General features: G+C 41.7%; 1 protein-coding gene across 4 annotated transcripts; it reads right to left on the bottom strand.

Moving 5' to 3' along the window:
- Positions 1–1,581: 1,581 nt before the first annotated feature.
- Positions 1,582–23,277, bottom strand: spats2 (spermatogenesis associated serine rich 2). Of its 4 annotated transcripts, none has more exons than XM_018760507.1 (14): positions 23,113–23,277; positions 17,353–17,572; positions 17,123–17,237; positions 14,051–14,130; positions 13,156–13,264; positions 11,973–12,022; positions 8,881–9,106; positions 8,472–8,663; positions 6,146–6,281; positions 5,441–5,499; positions 3,115–3,224; positions 2,828–2,930; positions 2,329–2,477; positions 1,582–2,198 (listed from the first exon to the last, which is right to left on the bottom strand). In XM_018760507.1, exons 3-14 carry the CDS (start codon positions 17,145–17,147, stop codon positions 1,929–1,931), a joined length of 1,509 nt encoding a protein of 502 aa, XP_018616023.1. In that variant the 5' UTR covers positions 17,148–17,237; positions 17,353–17,572; positions 23,113–23,277; the 3' UTR covers positions 1,582–1,928. The 4 variants fall into 4 exon arrangements, with proteins under 4 accessions (XP_018616023.1, XP_018616024.1, XP_018616026.1 ...); XM_018760508.1 differs by lacking the exon at positions 23,113–23,277 and adding an exon at positions 22,105–22,735; XM_018760510.1 differs by lacking the exon at positions 23,113–23,277 and adding an exon at positions 19,822–20,268.
- Positions 23,278–24,446: the final 1,169 nt, after the last annotated feature.

Here is a 24,446-nt window from a genome sequence, read left to right as displayed (position 1 = left end):
TGCTGCGTTACGAAGTATTGATGCTACTCTGGCAGCACAGACCAGACAGGAAGTGAAGTTGAAAAGGGGAAAATACTCAAGACAAGATTGTTCTGCTGCAGTTGCTTTGTGAACTGTTTGAGGACATGCATACCCAGATGTTAGATTTGACTTCATCTGATACAAGCATACAAAATAAGGCGCTGGTTTTAATTTTGTTTATAATGTGATGTTTCAAATCCCACTCACCCTAGACACATGGATTAATCTTGGTTACTGCCATACTAGAACCATTTTAACTTGGTCAATCTTTGAACAAAGTGCCAAAAACCTTGAAGTATGGAACCAGGTACCAAAAGCACCAGACATGCAATTGCCACTTCATTTGATACTTATGGACTACTCTGTATCATCTGTTATACGCTCATGCTTTCGGGCACCAGAAAGGTCTAACTGCTTCTTGTTGAATAAAGACATCCTATTGAATACTCAAAATGAAGGGAAAGCTGTTCTATATTTTCTTTTCCTTGTATAGTTTTCATTTTAAAATATCCAGTATCAGCTGTGGCAATACAACTGTACAGCATAGCAAAATATTTGGCCTACTTTCATAGACTTGCCCAATTTCCTAGTAGGGCACACCTTTTAGTTCCTCTTTGTAAAAATGGAAAACTGAGGCATATGTCACCAGGCAATGCAAGATATCTACACTGAGGTATTTGTCTTCAGCATTTATTCTATCGTCAAGAGTTGCTTTTCCTACAAAACATAATCCTTACTGGAGCATCTCTATGCAAAAGAAAAGAACTTTTCCCATAACACTGTAGCCCAGGTACAGAATGAACGGAAGATGTCTGGTTTCCTTCGATTGAACCTTTCACTTAGATGTGGTACCTAATCGATGGAAGAGAACATGCATCCATAGCCTGTTCTTTTGCTGTACAGAATAGTGAAAACTGTACACCTCTGCAGTAGAAAAAAAAAACATTTATACTTGTATTTGAAAAGGTTACTGTGTTTGTATAGGTACGCAAATAACTGTGTATAGTACAGCACAACTAATTTTTCCATGAACCATTACTAGTTGACACATGAATCCAGACAGAGCTCCCAAACCATTATTCAAATGAAGTCTTCACACTAAAGAGAAAAAGTTCAACACTACTTGAGTAGAAGTTTGGTTTCCTTCATCATTCCTGAGCATTAGTGTTGTACTGAAAACAAAGTATTTGTTGAAGTGAAGTTTGATCACCCCTCAAACTCAAGTGTGAAAAGGTTGAAATAAACACATGCACACATCTTAATTATACATGTGCAGGAAAACTGGACAAAAATATTGTCTTAAATGAACATTATCTCTTGAACATGACAAGAATCATGATGATCAAAAAAATAGAAAGGAACAACAGAAATGGAAAAATACAGCAAAGTGAAAATTCTAAAGGGGTCATATTAAAGCTGCAATTTAAAAAAAAAAAAATCAGTTTTCCATAACATAGTCTAATAACTGCAAATTAAGATTTGGGAATAAGGAAGAAAATGGGTGTCAACTGAAAATGTGTTAATGAGAAGCCTAAAGCTTTATTAAAAAAAAAAAAAAAAAAAAAAAAAAAAAAAGTACCCATTGACTTCAAAGCAAGTCTGAAGGTTTTGCACACTTACTGCAGCTGAAAGGCCAGTACCAGCATGTGACAGAGCAACCCATCAACTACAGGAAAGATGCATACAGAAAACAGCAAGGGGTTAGGAAGATAAAATGAAAAGTGACTGATGAAGGGAAAATGTTTGTTCTTTCAGAGAACATATGGGATTTCCTACAGGTGGCGCTACAGCTCAAGAAAAATGGAAAGATGTAAACTTCAGTTCTATCCTTCATTGCGGAGGTACAGGGACGTATCAAGAAGTAGGTTTAGACAGGTGTGGGGGTGTAACGGTAAGCAGGGCTGGTATCAGGGACAGCGAGTCCGTGGGGGTCTCTGGGGTAGGCCATTCGGTTCAGAGCGGTCTGGCTGGGAACCAAGTGATTGGGTGGCACCATTTGTGGTGGCAGAGGAAAGTGGGGAGGATGACAAGGGTGTATTAGAGACAGGACCATCTCCACGGCCTCCTTGGTAACGCCTGTTGGTCCGATTGGGATTCCTGTCTTGATACGAGCTGCCATTGAGTCGCTGACCTCCAGAGTGATAGCCTTGACCTGGACGCCGGTTACCCTGATAACCCTGTTTTTTTTTTTTTTTTTTTTTTTTTTTTTTGGGGGGGGGGGGAGGAGGAAGAATTGTTACCAAACCTGAAAATATTAAAAGCAGCACAAGCACAGTGGTCAAGAGTCTGAGGGCAACGTGTGGTCACCTGTTTCTGCGTCTGGCCAGAGCGGCCCCCAGACCCTGATGCCAGGGGCTGAACAGGGGGAACTGCTTCTTGGGGAGCTGGACTAGTAATAGATGAGGCGGCAGAGCTACAGCGGGAGCGACTGGAATAGCTGGTTTGTGGGTGATACACTGAGGGGGGAGGGGTATTAAAAATTCATAATCAACATTAGAAAGGCCAGACTCTCCAAAGCAAGTATAATACAACATAGTGATATGATATATACCTTATACCGCACAAAGGATTTCAATGTTCTCATTTTTCAAATGGAACAGTTTTGTCAAATGTCCAAAATATTGAGAAAAGTACTTGCATGAAATGATCTTTACTTTTTCTATGAATTATATACTGTAATTTAGCATTATAGATCACAACTGTACATTAACTATACATCCAAGAATGTCTCATATTAAAGATGCAGTCAAAAAAGTTGCCATCTACTGTCTTTTTGGCATGTGAGCTTAGGGATCTGAGCTGTTACCTTGTCCAAAACTCATGATGCTTTTTTTAAGGGGCTCCAACTCGTAGGTGAACTTCAGCGCCCTTCCCAGGTCCTCATCATACTTGCGCTCACTAACAAAGTGCTGTAGATGAACACACTCTCATGTTAGTAGCTGTTAGCAATGCCAACATAAAACCCTCAAAACCACTACCTTTTTATACTGCGTGCCCTCCTTCACATTGGTGGTATTATTTACAGTCAGGTATTCACACAAATCTAATCTGGATATAAAGGTTACATGCAATTCCACAAAAACGGAGGCCCACCTTGATGTCGGCACGTAGCTCAGTCAGCTGATCCTCGGACATGGAACCTGACCTGTCAGTCAGCCGGCGAAGTTCCTCTGCTTTTTTCTGGCGGCCATCCAGGATAGCCACTAAAACAAAAGTGTCCTATTATATCCACTAGAGCAATAAACACTGTGCAAATTCAACATGTTTAACTCTCTCCAGACAGACGTTGCAAATTAGCATCGGCTGGTACAGATTTTTCTCACTGCCAGTATTAATTTGGCCCTGAAAGGGATAAACAAGCTCCTCTGGTTCTGTTTTGACCTGTTTATTAGGTGATATTACTGAGCTCAGGACAAGGAGTGATAATTAGCAAAAATGTTATATCCATAAATATTCCATCTGCTTGTTGTAGGGACTGGAAAATCCAGATCATCTTGACTTACAGACCCATGGCGCACATGCCACTTTAAGGCATTCCATATGCTGGGCTACAGTGTCTGTGACCATACAGACAACAAAACAGTAGCAGGCACTAAAACATTTTTCTCATTCAGAGGGACTGACCTAAGGGATCTGATGAAGGCTGAGGAACACAGTGCAGGAGATGAATAAGCAATCCAGCTCCCCTTCATACTACAACCTGAATCCACACACCATACACACTTTAACACAGAGACACCATTCAGTCACTGGACACCCAAGACCAGCAGCATTTACTTTCTGCTCATACCGTGTCCCAGGGGGGTTGGGAGGAAAGGAGGAGGGGGAAGAAACTTCTGTCTTCTTGTTTACCAGGAGACAAAAGTTTCTAGACCTTTACATTTGAATAATGCTGTTATTTGCCTCTTATTTCTTCATCTTGTGATTGAAGGCAAATGCTTTAAAATTTTATAAATTCTTGAATCAAGAATATCAATGTAATGGTCAAAATTGTTTACTAGTCTGCATTATCCAACCGTTGTATAGGCTTTCCTGCACAAATGCTATTTTCATGAGAATTCCAACTTATAAGTAAATGTAATCTGTACCATAAAATTTGCATAAAGGGCTGTCCATTCATACTTAGAAATGGTTCACAAGAGCAGAAATTTCCATTCAAAATGCATGCCTTGGTGACATCAGGCACCATGCAAGGCAAGCCATCAACCATGTGTAGGTATATGCCATTTTAAATATGTCTGTCTTGACCCTCAACTAAAAGTGTTCAGAGCAGTTCTGATATTCTGGAACTGGTTTTGATCGAGACTATTTAAGAGGTAGGAATTTTGAATTTTTTCTATTTAAAAAAAAATAAAAAAAAAAAAGGTTGAACCTTTGGTAGTTCAGGAATGAATCCCCTTATTTTAGTTGATCGTAACTAAGTTCTTACATATATGCACTTTTTATTCATCTTATTACTTCTCCAAAGCAATACAGAATTGTTCAGTTACTTACAGTGATTCACCCATTTATACAGTTGGGTAATTTTTACTGGAATAATTTAGGGCAGGTACTTTGCTTAAGGGTACTAAATTTAGTGAGAAATTCTAACCTCAGCCCATAAAAGTGTAAGGGAACAGCTCTACTACACCACGTAAACGGAGGGGCAGCATAAGGAGAAATCTTCAGGAAAACACTTGTTATAACAGGGAAGAGTGTGCTCTGGACTCTTACTGCTTAAGCTCATGTGTACCCTTTGTATTTTACTTTGATGGTTCTATAAAATAGGCCATAACAATAGCAACTTAATGCAGTAATAAGTGGATTCCATAAGGCATTCAACAGCTCCACAAAGAGGGATACCTATTTTAAGAAGTTACGACTGCAGTGATATTAAGTACAACTGCAGATCTGAGAGGCCTGCACTCTGTACATTCTGTGAATAAAACAATCGCTGATGGACACACACTATTAATAAAAATGGTGCCTTTCAGCAGCACGATTAGCTGATGTTACTGTGCAACATGCAGGTTGTCATTAAATGTTATGACAAAATGTTGGTATTCGAGAAACAAAGTTGATGGGATGACCATTCTAAGTCTGGGATGTCATAAGTGACTACCTGTACTATATTACAGATGGTATTGGCCTGTGGCTTTTTTTTTTTTTTTAAAAAGAAGGAAAAAAAAAAAAAAAAAAAAGTTTGACCATTGTCTTGATATCATTTAGTGAGTAAGCGGTTTCTGGATGTGAACGGGTTCCTTAGGTCAAGATACTAAGCCTGTTTCCTGTGGCTTTTACAAACAAAGCAGCTGTACACTGAGACAATCCTATGAAGCCCCAATGCACTACTAACCTAAAAATAATGTTCCAGACAAACTTACTACTTATCAGAATTTTAAAGAAATTATCCCAGAGGACAGGGGAGAGCTGTACTTACTGGCCTCAGCTTTAACTTTATCCATCTCGGCCAACAGAGCCACCTCTCGATCCATCAGGCTGAAAGAGGAAATGCAACACCCGTGATTTCTCAATGTGCAAAATAGCCGTGACCGTTCACATACCTTTGATAAGATAAAACTTGCACTTTGTTTTGGCTATAACATGTCTCGACAACACCGGGAACAGGTGTATTTTTAGACAAACAGATTGGGGGGGGGTTGGTAGCAGGCATAGATGGTATTTTCTTTGGGACATGGCAGAATGGGGGAAATGATCTTTGCCCCTGCCTCAAAAGCTATGGCATAAGGCAAATTTGTTTTTCAGGCCGCTGTGACTGGACATGGTCGCAGAAAGGCTCATATACATAAAGTTCATGCTGTGCTGACCCAGTGTTTGTCTCAGGATCACAACCACCTGGTTTCCCAGCAGCTTTTAACCCCATGGTTTATTTAAATAAAAAAATCGAATAAAAATCACAGCTGACATAGTCAACATTCAGAAAACTTGGAAAACTGGAATTTCATGCAGTTAATGGGAGATATGAGTTGTCTGAGCATTGACAAAGGAGTCAAATGCATGTCTGAAATTAAGGGTAATTGTGATGCTTTCCAGGGCATCTCAGCTCTTACGTGTTTTCGCCACTTCTGAGTTGTACAATAACTGTTTGGATTAAAACAATATTGCCAAAAAGAAGGATACTGACCAGCTCTGGAGCTCTGCAAAGGTCTGCTTCATCCTCTTGATGGAGGAGTCCATCTCTTCCTTCACCACTACCCGGTAACGGGTGAGTGAGGCAGTGCAACGCTGCAGGTCCTTCACAGATTTTTCAATGTTGGATGCTAAATGAGGTGCAGAGAAGTACATAAGCAAATAAGATTCATCTAAATGCCAGATTCTTCTAGTTCTTATGACTACAGCAAAAACTGTAGCCCTAGAAAACAACATTACTGCCACAAAATGTTGTGTCAGAATAGCTAAACACCTGTCAGATCACATTCAGGTCTAAATTTGCCCAAATAGTAGAATTAAATATGTTCTAACTTTGCTGTATTCAAGCAGACCATCAATACACACACATCGTCTGAACCGCTTGTCCCATACGAGGTCGCAGGGAGCTGGAGCCTAACCCGGCAACACAAGACGTAAGACTGGAGGGGGAGGGGACACACCCAGGACAGGACGCCAGTCCGTTGCAAGGCACCCCAAGCGGGACTCGAACCCCAGACCCACCGGAGAGCAGGACCTGGTCCAACCCACTGCGCCAGCATGCGCCTCTAGACCATCAAGGTCACAGTATTTTGCATCTGGTTATCTTTCTTGATTAAGGCACTTTAATGAAAAATAAACTGTGGCAAGAAAACCTGCTTATCTAGAACTTTCAGTTAAATCAATAGAAATTTGTGAAGGCTGAACTTAATCTGGGAAAAAGTACAAGGGTCAATCAGGATTACAAACCGACTTCTCTGCTGTACACTGGCATTCTTTTACCAGCACTTTAAGAAAAGTGTGCCTGTCAGAAACCAGCTGTCAGGAAACACCGATGAATACACTGTGAGCTCACAGAAGGTGGAACCTTGGCATGGGGTAGGCCTGCACTTGACAATTTCAAAGTCTACCCTGAGTCATTTCTCAGAATGACAACCAGCTGCCCTTATGGATAGAAGATGTATATAGTAAAGTAGGTGGTCTGAAAGAATTAAGGGGCGGGGGGACAACTTCCTAGGAGACCACAGCTCCCTGTTCAGTTATTTGTGCAGACTCCTTGCAGTTTGTCAGGCAAAATTATTGGATTTCAGCTGATACTGAGCCTATTTTTCGGACCCTTGCTATGTCGTAGCCTCCACCCCATGAACAGCCACAAAATGCACTAAAAAGATCCTCATTGCAAATTTAGCCACTAATTCATTCATCATTCATCCATCATTTAGCCACTAAGGCAAGTTCTAACTACAGGTTACACACTACTGATGACAGAATTCTCACACCTCATTTACAGAAAAAAATTTGCAATTACTTAAACCATAAACACCTGTAAAACAAAAATGGACTGTTTATAAACTTGTGGGAGAATTGAGCTCAGACTATTCAGTTTACTGTGCAATTTTACTATTCGGTTTACTGTTGGGGGGGTGTGGGGGTGTGGTAGTGCAGCGGGTTCATCCAGGTCCCGCTGTGTGGCGGGTCTGGGGTTTGAGTCTCGCTTTGGGGTGCCTTGTAGCGGACTGGCGTCCCATCCTGGGTGTGTCCCTTCCCCTTTCAGCCTTGTCCTGTGTTGCCAGGTTAGGCTCCGGTTCGCCGCGATCCCGCTTGGGACAAGCGGTTTCAGACAGTGTATACATGTGTGAGTTTACTGTGAACAATTTACTGTGCTTACTGTATTCCAGAAAACTGTGGCTCATATTATAAAACCAACCCACTTATAACACTGAACATGCAAAGACACTAGCAAACATTTGTGTTGCTTACTTCCTATACACCAACCAGAAATATGACTATTAAAATTGTGGCAATACTTGTCCCTCTTTGATGCCGGATAGTGGGACATAATAGCATTATAATTTGTTCAATACCTTTTGGACAACACAAGTCTGTTAGAGGGTTATAAGGTATACCAATACCATACAGTGAACAAGTTTTATGATTTTTTTTTTTTTAAAGAGATGATTGCAACAAAGCATGGTTTCCCTGCATACTGAAAAAAGACACTGTACAACTGACAGTCTGCACCTGAACCTTTTTCATTTTCATCTCCTGAAAAGTAACCTGAGAGTGCCAAGTAAATCATTAAATGGGCAAACAAGACTTTTTCCAGTACAAGAGCATCACAGGAAGCACTTATAACAATGCCTCTTATTCTTTACCATCTAAAAAAAAAAACCACACAAAAGAATACCTAAAGGCACTCCTACTGTAGTTGTCAACATCAGAACAACCAAAAGTATATTTAAGGGATAAAGGAGCACCAGAATTAAGGGATTCAGTCAAACACCGTGAGTGAGAAAAACCTAAACCTAGAACTTCCTGCTCACCTATTTTTTTGTTGGCCGACACCCCATATTGGCCATCATCAGGCAGGCGCAGAGACAGCGAAGAGGTGGACTGAGAACTGGAGACAGGGCGAGGGCGGGTTTTGTTGCCCCGTGAGCCTGGGTGGCTCCTCCCTCCACGGGCTTGCTGCGAGACTGCACTTGGGGTACTGGATTTTGGGTCACTTTCACCACCTTAAAACAAGGGTTATACATTGGGAATCAAGAGACTTCAATTAAGAGCCTAGAAAATGAGAAACAATGAGGCTTCTTCTAAAGCTACATCAATATCGTAACCCTGGAAGGTTACAAAAGTCAAACGAGAACTGACGCAAACTGTTACCCGCAAATCTGAGCCTGACTTATCCAGGCACCATTCTCAGCATTTCCTAAAGTTGCACAGCTCATGTACCTGTCGTGTCTGAGAGGTCAGGTGTGGCTGCTTCTGAGTCCAATTCTGTAGCATCAAGAGAGGCAGACTCCAGCTGTTCACTCAGGGAGTCTAATGAATCCCCATCCACAACTGACCCATTGGCATGGAAACCGTTCACAGCATCCTTGCTGCTAGAAGTGGGGGCTGGGGTGTCAGCTGGGGCAGGCTGTGGTTCTGCTTGAGGCTTGGGCTTTTTCTTCTTAGGCTAGACAGCAAACAAACAAAATTATAGCAAAGGCAAGGGCAAATGAAAACATTTCATATAATCCAGTGATTTCTATAGGACTACTAATAATTATGGGGGGGGCAGAATGGTTCTGCCAGTGAAAACAATGACAACAGTAGAGACTTGTCTGCGTATCATTTTGCTAAATGTCTTAGACACCATAAACACAGCCACTGAGCATACTGTGAGGTGCTCATGTATTTTTCAGTAAAAGCTTTGGTTCAGGGTACATTACTGAAAGTGGTGACACTGAAGGGTGAGCAGTGATGAAAGTTGTTTCACCTGATTCATATGTTTAAACTGCATTACAAAAAAATACTGAATACTAAGCACTACATGACATTCTACTAGAGCATAAACTGTATGCGGAGATACTACTATGATCACATTGTGCAACAAAACCCTGGCCACTGTGCATTTAATAACGCTAAAGGAGACTTTATAAAATCCTAGATTGTGCTTTTTCAGAATGCATGGAATTACTGAGCCATCCACCTAGGCTAGACACCTACTTTTCTGCTAAATACACAGCATTTTTTTTTAAATCCCTACAGCACATTGTACTCGCCCTGCGTGAATCTACAAATAAATTCCAAAGAAATTAAGCACTGTAAACCACTTGGTAGTGTGATTACAGGTAAACATGGGAATTGTGTGTCCGCTCAGCTCCATGGATTTATAGGATATACAAGCAGTCCCTGGATTACAAACGAGTTCCATTCCTCAACCTGTCTAAGTCAAATTTTGACACAAGTTGGAACAGTTAGGTATGATGGGTATCTAACATCAGTTTGTCAAATGTTTGTCTTGGGTACATGATATACTTTCTATGCATAAAAAACATTAAAGAAACACTTCCAGATATATTAAAGATGTTTTAGTGTAAGAATACATTTACATTTATTCATTTAGCTGATGCTTTTCTCCAAAATGACAGTGTTTGTTACAATTATTTACCCATTTATGCATCTGGGTAATTTTACTGGAGGAATTTAGGGTAAGTACCCTGCTCAACGGTATTACAGCCGGAGGCAGGGATCAAACCTGCAACCTTTAGATCCAAAGACTGTAGCTCTATCCACTACGCTACAAGCTGTCCCAGTACAGTAATAATGCAATGTAATGATAATTCTGATAAATGTAACTACAGTATTTATAATACAGACACAGATGATAAATGTTACTACTGTTATGATGAACAGAATACGGAGGAGGCTGGACCCAAGTGCAGGATCATTTATTCAGAATCAAAGGATACGACTTCTTGTGGTTGGGGACGAGCTAACGGTTGGTCGATCAGTGAACTAACAGAGGCGAGGATTTGAAATGGTGGTCGAGTTACAAGGCGGGTGGTCCTTTTCAAAAACGTGGAACAGGACTGGGTAACGATAAAGGACGGGACTTGGAAGAGCAAAGCGAGGTGGGTTTGAGAACGCAGAGGGGACAGTTGTGTCGAGTGAGATTCCGCAACTGGGAAGAGGTTGAGAAGTGTCTTTCATAGCCAAGTGCTCTTTCAGAAAGAGACAGTGTGCACATTCCAAAAAAAAAAGGTTCACTTTTCCAGTGTTCATTGACAATTCACCTTTCACTTTATTATTTCCACTTTAGTTTAAACAGTGATCATTTTCCTTTTCTTTGATGCATCGCCACCACTTGCATGACATTTACACCTGGGTACCATGGTTAAGAGGGTAAAAACAAAAATTAAAGCCAAATACAGTAACACGCGAGACACTTAACAGCAATGTGGCCGACTAAAAAGAAGTCAGTCTTTGTCCTACCCTGGGCTCATGTGCCCCCCCCCCCGAGCCATCGGGACCACTGTAGAGGCGTAATGTTTAGTTGCGTGTTGCAAAGTAGCACCCGTTTATTATTACGAATCATTGTATGTAACTTGAATTTTTAATATAGTAGGCTTCATGGGGGTGGTTTGTAACAACGGGTTGTACTCAAGTCAGACATTCGTAACCCAGGGACTGCCTGTAGTGGCATACAATCCTCTTAAGGTTCTATTCTTCACCAGATGTGGTAAATTTTCTGGGGTACTTTTATGAACCTGAAAGATGGTCACACTGCATTTGGAAATGCTAATATTAATATATTATTTCACATGAAAATACATAACTCTGGCCATAGACCCAGAGTACAGGACTCATCTAGCCAAAATTTTTTAAAAGGTAATCAATATTTCATACTTTCATCTTGAACATGTAAGAGTTTACATATTTTAAATGCTGATGCTTGATGTTGAGTAACTCCAAGGGATGGCCACTGAAAGCATCTTCCAGTCAGTCAGCTTGCTTTTAAAAAGAGAACAGCTTAAAATACACAAATTCAGCAATTTTCATAAGATTTTTCCAGCTCATGTACCATAACTTCATGAGCATTCCCAGATAAGCTGTTATTCAGCCGCTACTCCGGCATTGGATGCGATTGTGTATCTTATATTTAATTAAAAAAACTGGTAGGAGGGTATCAGGATTTGTCTATCCTGTGTTTTATGCACCAACTTCAATGGTGAACATCAGTGTAGCAAGTGGAAGGTAAACTAGGTTTACCTGCGAGTCACATGTCTGTAGCCAGGTCTTTCTTTTAATGTAAAGCATAAATTGTACTTTTGCTGAAATGTACATTGCTTCAGACAAAAGCATCTGCTAAATGAATAAATGTAAAAGGCTGATGCGTAAGTAGGATATTCGAGTTTGAGTATTTAAAAGCACACTGAATATTCAATGTAGGGGAAAAACTAGTAGAATTTCACACACTGCACAGACAAGCTTTATGAATGCTGTTTCCTGAAATCCAGGAGTTGTAAGCAACTGAGCAAAAACCCGTAGACACACACCTTCTTTTTGCCGGTTACATTCCATTCCTTCAAGATATCAGCTGCACTGCCTGAAGGGAGAAAAGCATTTTACTTCCATTATGAAAATATATATGTTTCCGTCAACAGATCACAAAATCTATAATGAAAGCATGTGCCCCACACAATTTGTATAGTCACAGGAAATAACTGGTATTTAAAACATGTATTAAGAGGTAGAGCACACTGTGCCAAAAAAAATGTCAAACATGTCAGACCTGATGGTTTTCATAAGGACGTCAGAGCTATATTAAAGCACATTAGACGTCAGACAGGACTGACTGTATTCCTGATACTGCTGCCTTTCCCTTAAAGACAGAACACTTAATACTTCGCCAACCATTACAGACTCAAACTCTAAGGAAGCACATGACAAATTAATTTAATAAACCGATGACTATGCAGAAAAAAGGGGGGAAAAAAAAAAAAAAAACACTGCAATGTTGTGAAGGGGATACCTCCCCACAGATGTAGAAGTTGTCTGCAAAGTAAGTGCCTGTCTGGTTGCAGGAAGCGGCCTTGCTTAGTAACGGAAGGTAATAAGGTGTCTTTTGTGAGGGATGAGGGAAATCAAACAGCACGAGAGCACCGATCATCTGCTCTTGGGCCCAGAGTCAAAGCGCCTGTTGTTTATGGCTGGAGTCTGGGCCTTTACTCCAGCACTGCCACGTCAGGGTCTAGCAGCTCAGCTGCACATGCATACATTTGCCAACACAGACACACCATGCAGTTAGCTCCAACACACTTCTAAAGCTAAGCCATCATGCTCATTTCAGAAATCTCTCCCTTTTTCAGACGTTTTTCCACTTAAAAGTGTAATCTATAAAACACCATCATGGGGGGAAAAACGCTACTAGGAAACAGCTGTAGTCAATCAAAAACCTTGGATATAGGCACCAAAGTTTTTTTTTTTTTTAAACAGGAAGTTAATATGGAGCCTGTTATAAAGTCATAATTACATGCTGTACAAAATTTTTAAACTTCCAAAAGTTACTTATGCAAATACTATTTCATGTAACATACACTGGAGATATGGAAGAAATAAGATTTTAGGTAGCTTTTAAAACAAACCTTTCCTCACAGTACTGTTCAGCCTCAGATACTGTGTGTAGGACCTGGTCCATGCCAATTAAAGGCAACTAAAGCAGTGACGCAGAAGCCTTACCTTCCACAAAGGCTTGAACTGCACGATCCACACAGTTCTCGAAGTGTTGGAGCACCAGAACAATTTCATTGTTGCTCTTATTGGGAACTACGGCTCGAACTGCATTAATCTGTAGATGGTAAAGAGAGGACAGCTGCATACACCAGAGGTACTGAACAAACAATCCTTACAGGCCAAGACCAGCAAGCTGCCCTGCTCTTTGACAGAGAAAGTTAAAGAGGTTCAACTAGAGCAAGGTGAATTTGAATCAGGTGATTTACTGCCCTACTGCAATTAAAAAAAAATAAATAATAATCCTCGGTCTGTAACCTCCATGACTGAGTTGAACAACCTTGACTTACCTTATACTGCACAAAGGAATGACTATTTAAATACAGTACTTATAAAATGAGGTATTCCACATTTCACTTTCCCATGAGGAGGAGTATTTAACAAAAAACAAATCAGCATACAATCTGCCACTCCATGGCTTTAACATGTTTATCCAAAATGGCTCAAAGCCAGGACACCCTACACTGCTTTACTTTTCCATAACCACAAAAATGATTCAGTGGTGCAAATCTTCCCACAAGTTTACAACACACACAAAAGAACACCATATTTTCTGACTATGAACAAATCTATATACAGTATGAATCATTAAGCTTTTTTTTGGGTGAAATACCCATTATTCTTAGACACCAGAGGTTCTGGTATAGGTGTGAGTTGACGTACAAGGCGTTGGCTAACCTGTGCCTGAACAGCAAATGCCTGTTCCCTCCCCATGTGCAAATACAAACATCTAGCTCACACTGTAGAAGTCATAACTGGCTGTCTCAGTGCTAAATTTGAATTGCTTCTATTGCAAACAACACAAAAAGAGGAACTTTGCATGCAAAGGTGAGTGAGAAGTTACCTTTTCCTTCATCCTCTCGAAGGTACCTCCCTGGGACATGACCATTTTTGAGTGGGTGTCAAAGACCACATCAGATGCATCTAGAACCCACGGGGGGCAGGGGTGGCACAAAAAGCAATTAATACAGCAGGGCAAAACCCCCTTTTGTCAGTCATACATAACCTGGCAAAGGGCCATGATTCCCAGAGAAGGAAAATGCCTTGGGGCTCTCCATACACAAGCAGGATCTCCACAAGGACCTGCCCTAGGTTGCCAACTGGGGCTGGAGAGTGCCTTTTGACAAGACTCTCCATACCCCCAGGGCTTCTCAGCCACCAAGGAGGTGATGGAGGAATACACAAAAAGATATGGCAGGTACAGCAAGCACCCTTGGTGAAGAGGCAAAATTAATAGTCACAGCAATACACAACTACATAAATGCATACAGTACATGTCAAAAGGCATTTGAAATTTCCTTAAAGTGTAAAAACTTTCGCTTTCTCCATTTGCCACAGGTTTGTGTTTTATCTATACTGTGTAACATTAGAATTGCCATGTATCCAAACTAAGATAAGGTGATAGATATAAATTACTTCATAGTCCTGGCTAGCAATACAGTCCACCCCACTCACAAGTTACTTACCCAATGATATCTCCTCCCCACTGACACCTGTTGTGCAACAGGATCATAATGCAAGTGATACCAGGTCAGGTTAAGAAGGTCTACTCTTGATGTGGTTCGACACCATTTTAATCTTAAATATGAAATGAATAAACCAGACAGCTCATTGCAGCAGCATCATCCTCCACATTATACTGCCAGTTCAGTTTGTCATGTGGGGAGAAAGGTCACATCTTCTCAACAGAAGATGATCACTCAGCACATTCTCAGTCCTGCTTTTGTGCAGCAGCCTTTGTCCTGATAAAGGTTAGGATAACATATGGCTTAAAATTTTGTAAATTTAGAGAACCGGTGATAGCTATCTAAAAGGTCTTGATACCTCACCCATTTAAACATTGGTAAGCAGTCCTTGTGCTGCAATTACTATAATGGAGCCAAAAATTTAGTAAGCAGAAATCTGGAAGCACAAGTAGTCAGTTTTTCTTTTTTTCTTAGACATCCAAGGGAAGACACCAGTCCACGACACATTTACATTGTGTTTTCCGTGTTGGCTTCCAGAAGAATAAAAAAAGTAAAGTATAAAATAAAACGTGTCACATCTGGTAAACAGGTTGAAAGTTTGTAAAGCACTAATGATGCAATTACAGACATGGAAAGCCTCATTCAAAGGTCTCCATACTGCAAAATAAAGAGATGAACTATCAACTAAAATAAATTACAAAGCACAGCTATTTAAAGACAATACAACCCACTTCACTTAAGACCACTGTTTGCTACAGACACCAAAAGAAATTTGTGGTGAGCCATACCTGACCCCATATGCTCACTTAGCACTGCACTAGCTGGGCAATAGCAAGGGAGAGCAAATCCCAAATGGGTTGAGGAGTGCACATAAACATACACCAAATTGTGTTAAAAACACTAGCCATGGTGAGGATCCTTTAGGAATGGCTTACCATGGTGGCTCTCACAAGCCATTTCAAGATTCTAGGTTAGCACCTTGTTTATATAACTTTAGTTGAAAAATTGTGTCAATCACAAATGTTTCCAAGGTTGAGCCACCAAGGAGCTCATCCACAGTGCAGGCTGGGTCTTCTTCCATTGTGGTTTAAACCCAAGACAGAAAAAGGCAAGATCAGACCTCATAATGCTTATTAGACAGCTCAGGCACTCCAGCTGATACTAGTTTTCCCTGTAGGCTCTAAAAATGACCAGGAGTCAATAGCTGGAAGGATGGCATCAAGGAGCCTCTACAATTTCTATCTTTAGTGCTTAGACTCTTCAGGATGGTGGCACAGACATGAAGACGTGATGTTACCTAACAAAGTAAGACCTGACCAGTCAGTAGCAAAAAAGAACAGCTCTACATTTCTTTATTTTTTTTTAAGTTGCGTAACAAAAGCAGCTGAGAAATGCTGAGTCTTCAGCTGATTTCATCAGATTCAAGGAAACACACCTAAGGCTTGCCTGGCGGGGGTGAGGCTGTGACCAAGCAGCAGCAACTAAGTTTCAAGAGGACAAGAGTACATAGCATGTGATCCAAGACAAACGTTCTCTCTATGAAGGCAATAAAAACAGGATTACACATAAGCAACATGCAGCCCATGTGCATGTGCAATGTCTTCAATGCCAACACACAAATTTTTCTTCATTACACCACACATACTTCCTGGATGAATCGCAGTGTTGCTCACGCTCCAAGCTTTTGAAGCAGCCTGAACGTTAATTGTAGGCAAGGACAAAAAAGCCAGCGTGGCTCAGTCTGCTGAGTGCACTGACCCAACACACCCCTGGCACATCTGGTCTTTCTGCACTCAACAGCCAGCTGGGAACAGTCTCCTTCGAAGGTCAGGGAAGATTTTCATACATAAAGCTGAAAACCCCAAGACAACCCCTTGTTTTCCCCCCACTCCATCTTTAAAAGAACAGAAAATGTCTCCCTCACAAAACATGGCTTTTGTGCATTTATACAGGTGGTAGACTTGTAACAGCCACAGAGATTCAAGTTATTTTCTGCTCTTCATGATGCTGCAGGCCATACGGCAAAGGTGCAGCTTGGGTCCCTAAGGGCTGCAAGGCACACTGCTTCTCTCATAAACTCAACACTTAATTGCTTCTCTGGAGCAATTTTCAGATGATGCATCACTGCACCAGGCACTTCAGGTACCAGTCGGGTACCAACAACAAAATGTGCTAACCTTATGTGCCTTATAACCAGTCTTCAGGGAAGAGGGATAGGGAACTGTTCTCTTAGTCAGAAGGGACTAGTTCACATTCAGCAAAACCAACGGCAATGCCTTCCATAGATTCATAAGCTGCGTGTTAACTGACCAAACAGCTGCTCTGAGCCCACCCTTTGGGAATACCCCCCAAAACCCTCATGAAACATCACTGAAAGGTACCACAGATACTACAAGACATCACAACTGGTAAGCAGACAGGCTGAGGATACTGATAGAACTCCAACTTACCCTTCTGACTGTTCTTCTTGGCCATGCTGTTATCCAGAAGAAATAAGGCTGTTACTTGAATAGTCTTCTCTTCCAAGATGCTACTGTTTTACTGTCAAGGTGTTGCCCTTTTGCTCTTAAGAGAAAATAATAGTAAAACCATAGGTTTGCATAGTCAGTATACTTGCAAAGAGTGATTCATGTTCACTACTGCATTTACCAGTTGCAGCTCTTTCTGTCGATGTCATTACCTCTTTTCCTAAGTGGGGGTTTTCTCCTCTCTCACTTGCTCTCTCTCTCGCTCTCCCACCAGATGCCAGCAGAGGCTCACATTACAAAACGTGAGGACCAGGAAGAGGTGGGAGCAGATGAGGCCACGGGCTCTTCCAGACGCGAGCCCAATGTCCACGTCCACAGGCTGGGAAATGACTGCTCTTCCTGTACAGGGTGCTCCAAAAAGGAGGTGGGAAACTAGAAGTGAGAGCAGAGGGGGGAGGGGGTAAAAAGTTTTCCATTCACATAAATCTGGTGGTGTTCTGGAAGGATAAGGATGTTTTTGCAGGGGAAAGAGGCATAGCTACACACTCAGGGGAAGATTCCATTTAGTGTCATAACCGAAATTCTGACATAAGGAATAAGTCTGCAAAGACCATCGGAAAAGGAATGTCTGGAAGAGTTGCAGGAACGGTTAAAAGGAACACTTTGTGGAGCTCAAAACTGAAAAGTACAGTAGTACACCCCATTCCCTTCCCCCACTTCTGAAAGCCATTTCCTATGCACATACACTTATGAAAAACAGATTTCAATGAATCACTGTCTGTCTGGCATACCATTTCAGAGGATCTGCATCCAATGTTGCCTTTGGCCGAGGTGCAGGGAACAGACCCTCAGAGGAACTAAACTAAATTCAACAAGCTCCACATTCTAGGGAATCGGATTAGATTGCGTGTAGCAAATATACTAATGTCCACTCATTTCTCACTGCAATATTAAAGAGAAATAAGGAAAACATTTTAAAATCTCGAAATATTTTTAAAAATACAGCTCTAATTGGACAAAAAACCCTAAAGACAGCCGTGAAACACTAAAATACCTGCAACGCAAGATTTTATTCAGAAATTTAAACAACTATGTGCAATTCCACTCAGCTTACAAACTAAAGACAGGCCTTGCCAAGACTTGCTTTCTACACTCTCCATATGTGCTAAGGGAAGGCTATCAGCAGGTAGTGTCTCCATCCCACCCCAGCACTGTTTCAATACACACAGCAAAGACCTGAGAATCTACAGGGGTTGGACTTCCAGCACACTCACCAACCCACTACAGCCACTCACTAAACAGGCAGGGCTCTTAGAGTCCACCATCTCTACCTCCAAGTTTCTCTTTCACAGAAGGGAGGAAGGGAAAAAGAAACTTAAGCAGTACAACCACACCCATCCGTCAACGCAGTGCTTGAACGTCAGCGGCATGCACCGTAGGCAGCCGCACCTGCGGACATGCCAAGAAGTCTTACAACACTGACAGGTGAACCTACGTCATACCCCCACAGCTGTGTGTAAATCCAGGCACTAGGAAACATTTTTATGTTGATCAAAAGGGAGGCGGATGGCAACCCAGGCAAAGGCTGGATTTGCTTGGGGACTTTGTGCACAACAAGAGGGACAGCCGTAGAACTGTTGTACACTGCACTCTAAACTTGACTTTAAATGTGGGCAGATAAAGCCAGAATACAAATTTGAACAGAAAGCTGGAAAAAGGACATTAGTTATAAAGCCAAGGGAAGAGCTAAGAGATCCATTTCAGAGAAAGTGAAGAGGAGAAATACATGACAGTGGAAAATATGCTAACTGCTACTGAGCACTTATGTCAATAAAAAAACTGGAATTGCTACAACTGTTCAATAAAAGCAGGTTATATCATAAGAACCTTCCTCACTTTATCAGATTATTCAGTTTAAATATTTTAAGACAGTTTGAACATAGGTCTAGTTTTGTCCTTAACTGATTCAAATTATACAACATATCTTGAAGTCTCCAGCAGAGTTTTTGGAGACTGAGTTCAACAGATCAATAAACAAGCTTGTTTTAAAATTACCATTTGCTGGGGAAAAGTTAATTAATTACACCTAAAATGATTTCATGAACAAAAAATTTCAAATCACAGGTCGGTGCATACACATTAAGGTAAATTCACTACTGGGCCGGTTTTATAATTAGACTAGATGTGCTGAGATTTAGTAGCAAAATTTGGTGCCCTCAAAATCTAAAATTAATCTTTGAAAAATTCAATCCACTGTCAGTCCTTAAAGTAGAAAAGATTTATGTTCACATACTCATTACCACAGAGAAAAAAAAAAATTCCCCAAACAAAAGTTTTCACATCCTGATCTGTATGCATCTGAAAAGTTTGTCATACATATATGTGTATCTTTATTAATTTAGACACAGAAGTCGAAAGGCGTGCCACACTGTTTCTTGCCTGGGTGCCTCAAAACCCCCAGGTCGGCCCTGAATCACCACAATACACACTTAAAAAGAGCCTTCTCTTCCTAGACAACTCTATTTGACCAAGTCCTCCATCACACAAAAAACATTAAATAACCTTACAGATCACACTGTTGGATTGAACTGACCACACTGACACTCCTTGCTGGCCTTTGCTGTGATCCATGCACTCACTTCACCCTTCTATACTGGGACTTCAACAGAATCAATGCTTACTTTGCCAACTGATCACATCATAGACACCAACCACCTTCGGAAAGACTTCTCTAGTCACTTCATAACTGCCCCACACCAATCCCATGTCTCCCCATTTCCAGGCTGTAACTAGGTTTCCCCCAAATTCAGATCAAGCTGCAGTACTAATACGTGCTTGATAAAGCTGAGCAAGTGCAGCACTGTTCTGACATGTTTGCTTACCTGCACTATCAAATCATGGAGGGCATTTCAACATTTTGTTGTTTCAGGTTATATTTCACCTTTAGGACATTAAAGACTGTTCTGGAACAACTGGGCAGAGCTGACAACAGGACATTTGCTTAGAGCCAAGAAATAGAAGCAAAAGCATGGAATGAATAACTGTGTTGTCCAAAGCAGAATTAAGATTGGAAAGCAACTGCTTCAACAACAAAAAGACTTACCTAAATTCTGTACACTTTAGAAGAAACCCAATGTTTTCATTTTACCAAATCCAGAAATGACAACAGCAATGAGTTGGGGTCAACTGACAAAATGTAAGAACTAAGCACAAACCATGTGAATAGAATAGCCAATTCTCAGAAAAGGGCCCACAAACACAGTCAATAGGAAGTGCAATTTGACATTTTATACAAGGAAAGCACAATACTAGTCACTAAATGATCAAACTACATTTAACTGTCAAATTATAATTTTTGTCAATATTCCAGGTAAAAGAAACCCCAGCTTGTAACAACTAAGTCTGATCAGCCCAGAGACCCACAGCTCTGAACAATTGTAAAAATGCATTGTCAGAATTACAGAAAATCAATTTGTTGGTATTCTGACTCAAGATATTACATCCATTGTAAATACACATGAAGGGACCAAATGTCAAAATATACCACATACATCAAAACAGATTATGTTCAGTTTAAGAGAAAAGTTCCAAAAAATTGAAGTATCAGAGTTAACAACTTGTCCATTTCATTAAAAAGAATAGGGACTGGGCCTCAAGACAATGCCACCTAAATAGTTTGACAACAATAATACCATTCAAGTGTTATAATGTCCACAAATGATTAACACTGAGGAACACCAAACAGTCACAAACCCTGGGTCATGACACTGAAGGAAAGTTCCTGAATCATGACAGCAGGAAGCTTCAGCTGAAAGGAACTCTGAAGGGGTAAAGTGACCTCTAAATGCACATAATGCTTGGCTGTTTACTTCAAATAATTTCACAAGCTTACAGCGGTGAGGGCCATGAACTATACTGAACACCTACTTCATTTCAACTTTTGTTGATAAACGTGGGACATTAAGTATACTTGCCTGAAATTACTTTATGCATGACAGCTAACTAAACACTGAACTCATACAAATGAAGTAAGCTGCTCACTAAACATCCTCAGAAGGATGACAAGACAAGTCTTCTCAGGAAGCAGATTTACCAACCACATTTGTGGGAGGTCAAACAAAAGCAGAGGCCTTCTGCTTTATTTACATTTAACAGCCCAGCTGTTCTCTCTATAGACAGACCGCCTACAAAATCTACATCCAACAGCGCTCAGACACCTGGACCCGAGACTGCGGCTCTACTCGCATCTCTTGCACCCGTTGTTCGGTGACATGGAGGTCTTCTGTGCTTGCTGTGGGGTCAGGATCTTCAGACCCAGCTAAGCAAACACACCTTTAACACCGGACAAGACATCACAAGCTTTGCTCCCCGCTGCAGGTAACACTGTTCAATTGAACGATCACAAATCAGCAATTGCCGGGAAACACTAACACCGTCTTCCGCTGTCACAAGCCAAACCACAGAAATCGCCCAGCAGGCACCAATCCAGCTGGGCCCAACACTTTTTTTTTTTTTTCTTCTAAATACTCTTCACAAAGAACTGAGAAGGAGGTTAAACTCCTTTAAACTCAGCACCTCCACTCCTGCCACTACAGTAACATGCATTTTCAGAGTTTTGACACAGTCACAGAAGTAGAAGAAGCCAGAAGGGGTCAAAACTGTGTGTACCACACCCTCACCTTACACTTGTGGCTTTGTCAGAAGCCTAAATTAAATGTTTATTATATCAACAGGTAGTGTCCTGGCTAGAAATATGCTAACAATGTCAGGGCTGGTCTGAATTTCACGTCACGAGTGAGCTACTTACCATGCACTAAAATTACCCAGCTGGCAGCTGCAAAACGGGTGAATGTGGAAAAAGTTGATTATTTAACACTGAAAGTCACCTACAAAGTTGTCCGATAAATAAAGGTTAAGAGTAAGAGAAGCTGGATATTTTACACGACGACGGCTAACCCTCTTACCTGGTAGCTAATATGCCCAGTTAAGGTTATACAACTTGCCTCATTCATTTGGCTCGTCCGCCAACACGGACACAGACGTTTTATGTAACCGGAGACCAAACCCAGACTACACACACAAACCCTGCGGTCCAAAGGGGACAGAAGAAAAAAGGAGGTGCGCGTGAAAAATGCGTTTTTTTTCCCCCCTTTTTTTTTTTAAACAAAAGCTTCGTGAAGAGAGAGGCCACACGTCTGAGGACACGAACGGAACGAAGAGGATGAAGACCCGCTTTGTCTGCTCGGGTCAGACTCACTGACTCAGGCACCTCGAATAACCGAGGGAAACCCTGCTCTCCCAGCACACATATTTAACACTCAACTAACAATTTTCCTCTTATGTGCGCTTATCTGGCGACTAGACGGTTATTCGTTCATTTCTTGCGGAGAACAGCGGTCCTCGGCCCTCACCAAGCCGGCGGTGATGTGTAACTGGCGCTAGCCGGGTAGCTAAGCTAGCTCCCGTGAACGCGCACAAGTCCCCGTTAACCAGTGCTGTGTGCAGACCCGACTGCGGCCGACGAGGCTCCTCTCACTAGCCTTCGTCTCACTATCCAAACTTAACCCAAGTACACGACGAACGCAAGCGTGCGCCTCACACTGAGTATATATATATATATATACATACAATACCGTCTCAGGAGCGAAAAGACGGTTGTAGGTCAGTTAGTCTAAATTAGACTGATTCAATCAGACATCATCGTCTCCGTGTAACAGTGCGCAGCCAGTCACAAGCCGGCAGCCGCTCGCACAAAAAAGTCAGCGGAACCTAAAAACGATGGGCGCATAGTGTGTTTGTGCGGATTAACGCGGAGATTAAATCCCTCCGGACCCGAGAAGCACTGAATTGTATTGTTCCGATCGCACGGACCGCTCGGTCCGACCTGTGGCTAGCGGGCGGGTGGGCCGGCGCGTCGCGGGGGGGGCTCCCCGTCCAGCGCGGATGCCCAGCGGAGGCTGCCTGACTCTCACCTTCCACTGCTGCGTCGAAGTGGTTGTTGATGTGGCGCCTGCTCGATCCGTTTCTCGAACACCCCTCGTCTACCTCAGCCGGCGACGCGCGTCACTTCCGCGCTCCGTCTTAGCCGGAGCTGTACAGATCCACCCCTTCCCCCCCCTCCTTCACGCGGTCCGCGCTTTTGTTGCCTCGCGCGCTAGCTCAGGCCGGAGATCACTCGCGAGCGTGTTGAGCTATTAAGGAAAGTTCCCGCTGTTATCGCCGCTGTATGCGGCGGAGTCCCGGCTGACGCGTGAACGCTGCGTGAAAGCGCTAATCGCCAATGCTGAGTCTACTAGTCTAGTGTATATAACATAAAGGTGTTTGTGAAAAAGCCGTTGTTGTAGTTACTCTAAGTAATTGTGGATACACACTCATAGTACAAAACACCAGTATACACCATGAGACGCTGTACAGTTTTTCAGATAATAATAATAATAATAATAGTCTTACCCAAAGAGAATGCAAAATTCTGAGGGTATCATCACCAGGAGGGTTCCTGATCAGTCTCATTTGGTTCTTTTTGCTTCCACAGGTGTTATTCACACCTAGAAATATTTTTCCTCTGTTTTTCTTTCGAGAAAGTCAGTGGTTCTCCATTTATTTGACTGCTTTCCATTGAGAGACGGCAGTACCACTTGAAACCAAATCTGGCCCTGTCACATTGAATCCCTCTAAAAAGCCATAAGAAACTGACATGCTCATAGAGAATATAACCTATATTATGACTGATCACTGAGAATAATAATGTTCTACATGTTTTTTCTACAAAGGGCCTATTATACCATGTAAAGTAATCAAAGCAAAATTTAGCTAAATAATGAAGCTTTGATTATGGGTATCCAGTCCTGCAAGTTTCAGGTCCAACAGCTTCCACATGTGTAAAAGCCAGCTTTGTCATAATGAGAGGGCAAACGAAGGAAAGCAACTAGTAGATGAAGTGCATAAGTTCACATTAAAAGTTAGTGTGAAAATGGTGGTAGTGGTTATGGCAATGCTTACAGCAGTCTTAGTGGAAGTACTGTACTTGGCAAATGAAGAAGAACAAATCGTTGCGGGAAATTATTTTAATCTCTGCCCATGCAATCTTGTTATGGTTGTATAATTTCTTCTCCTTCCTCATATAGGTAACTGTGGAACATGAGGCGCAAAGAGCGACACACAACGATATGGTGCCCTTTGACCATATACAGTACTTTGTACCTTACAGCTCTTCTGCTCTGTTGTTGGGTGGTGTATTACAAACAGCTGTCTGAATTTACCTCATAATCTTGCTTGTGGAATGTGAGAATGTGCTGCTCTATCTGTG

Source organism: Scleropages formosus, chromosome 19 (assembly GCF_900964775.1).
Source record: "Scleropages formosus chromosome 19, fSclFor1.1, whole genome shotgun sequence".
Taxonomy (NCBI): Eukaryota; Metazoa; Chordata; class Actinopteri; order Osteoglossiformes; family Osteoglossidae; genus Scleropages; species Scleropages formosus.
The sequence above is the reverse complement of the archived record's forward strand: the minus strand, read 5'-3'. Positions and strand labels throughout refer to the sequence as shown.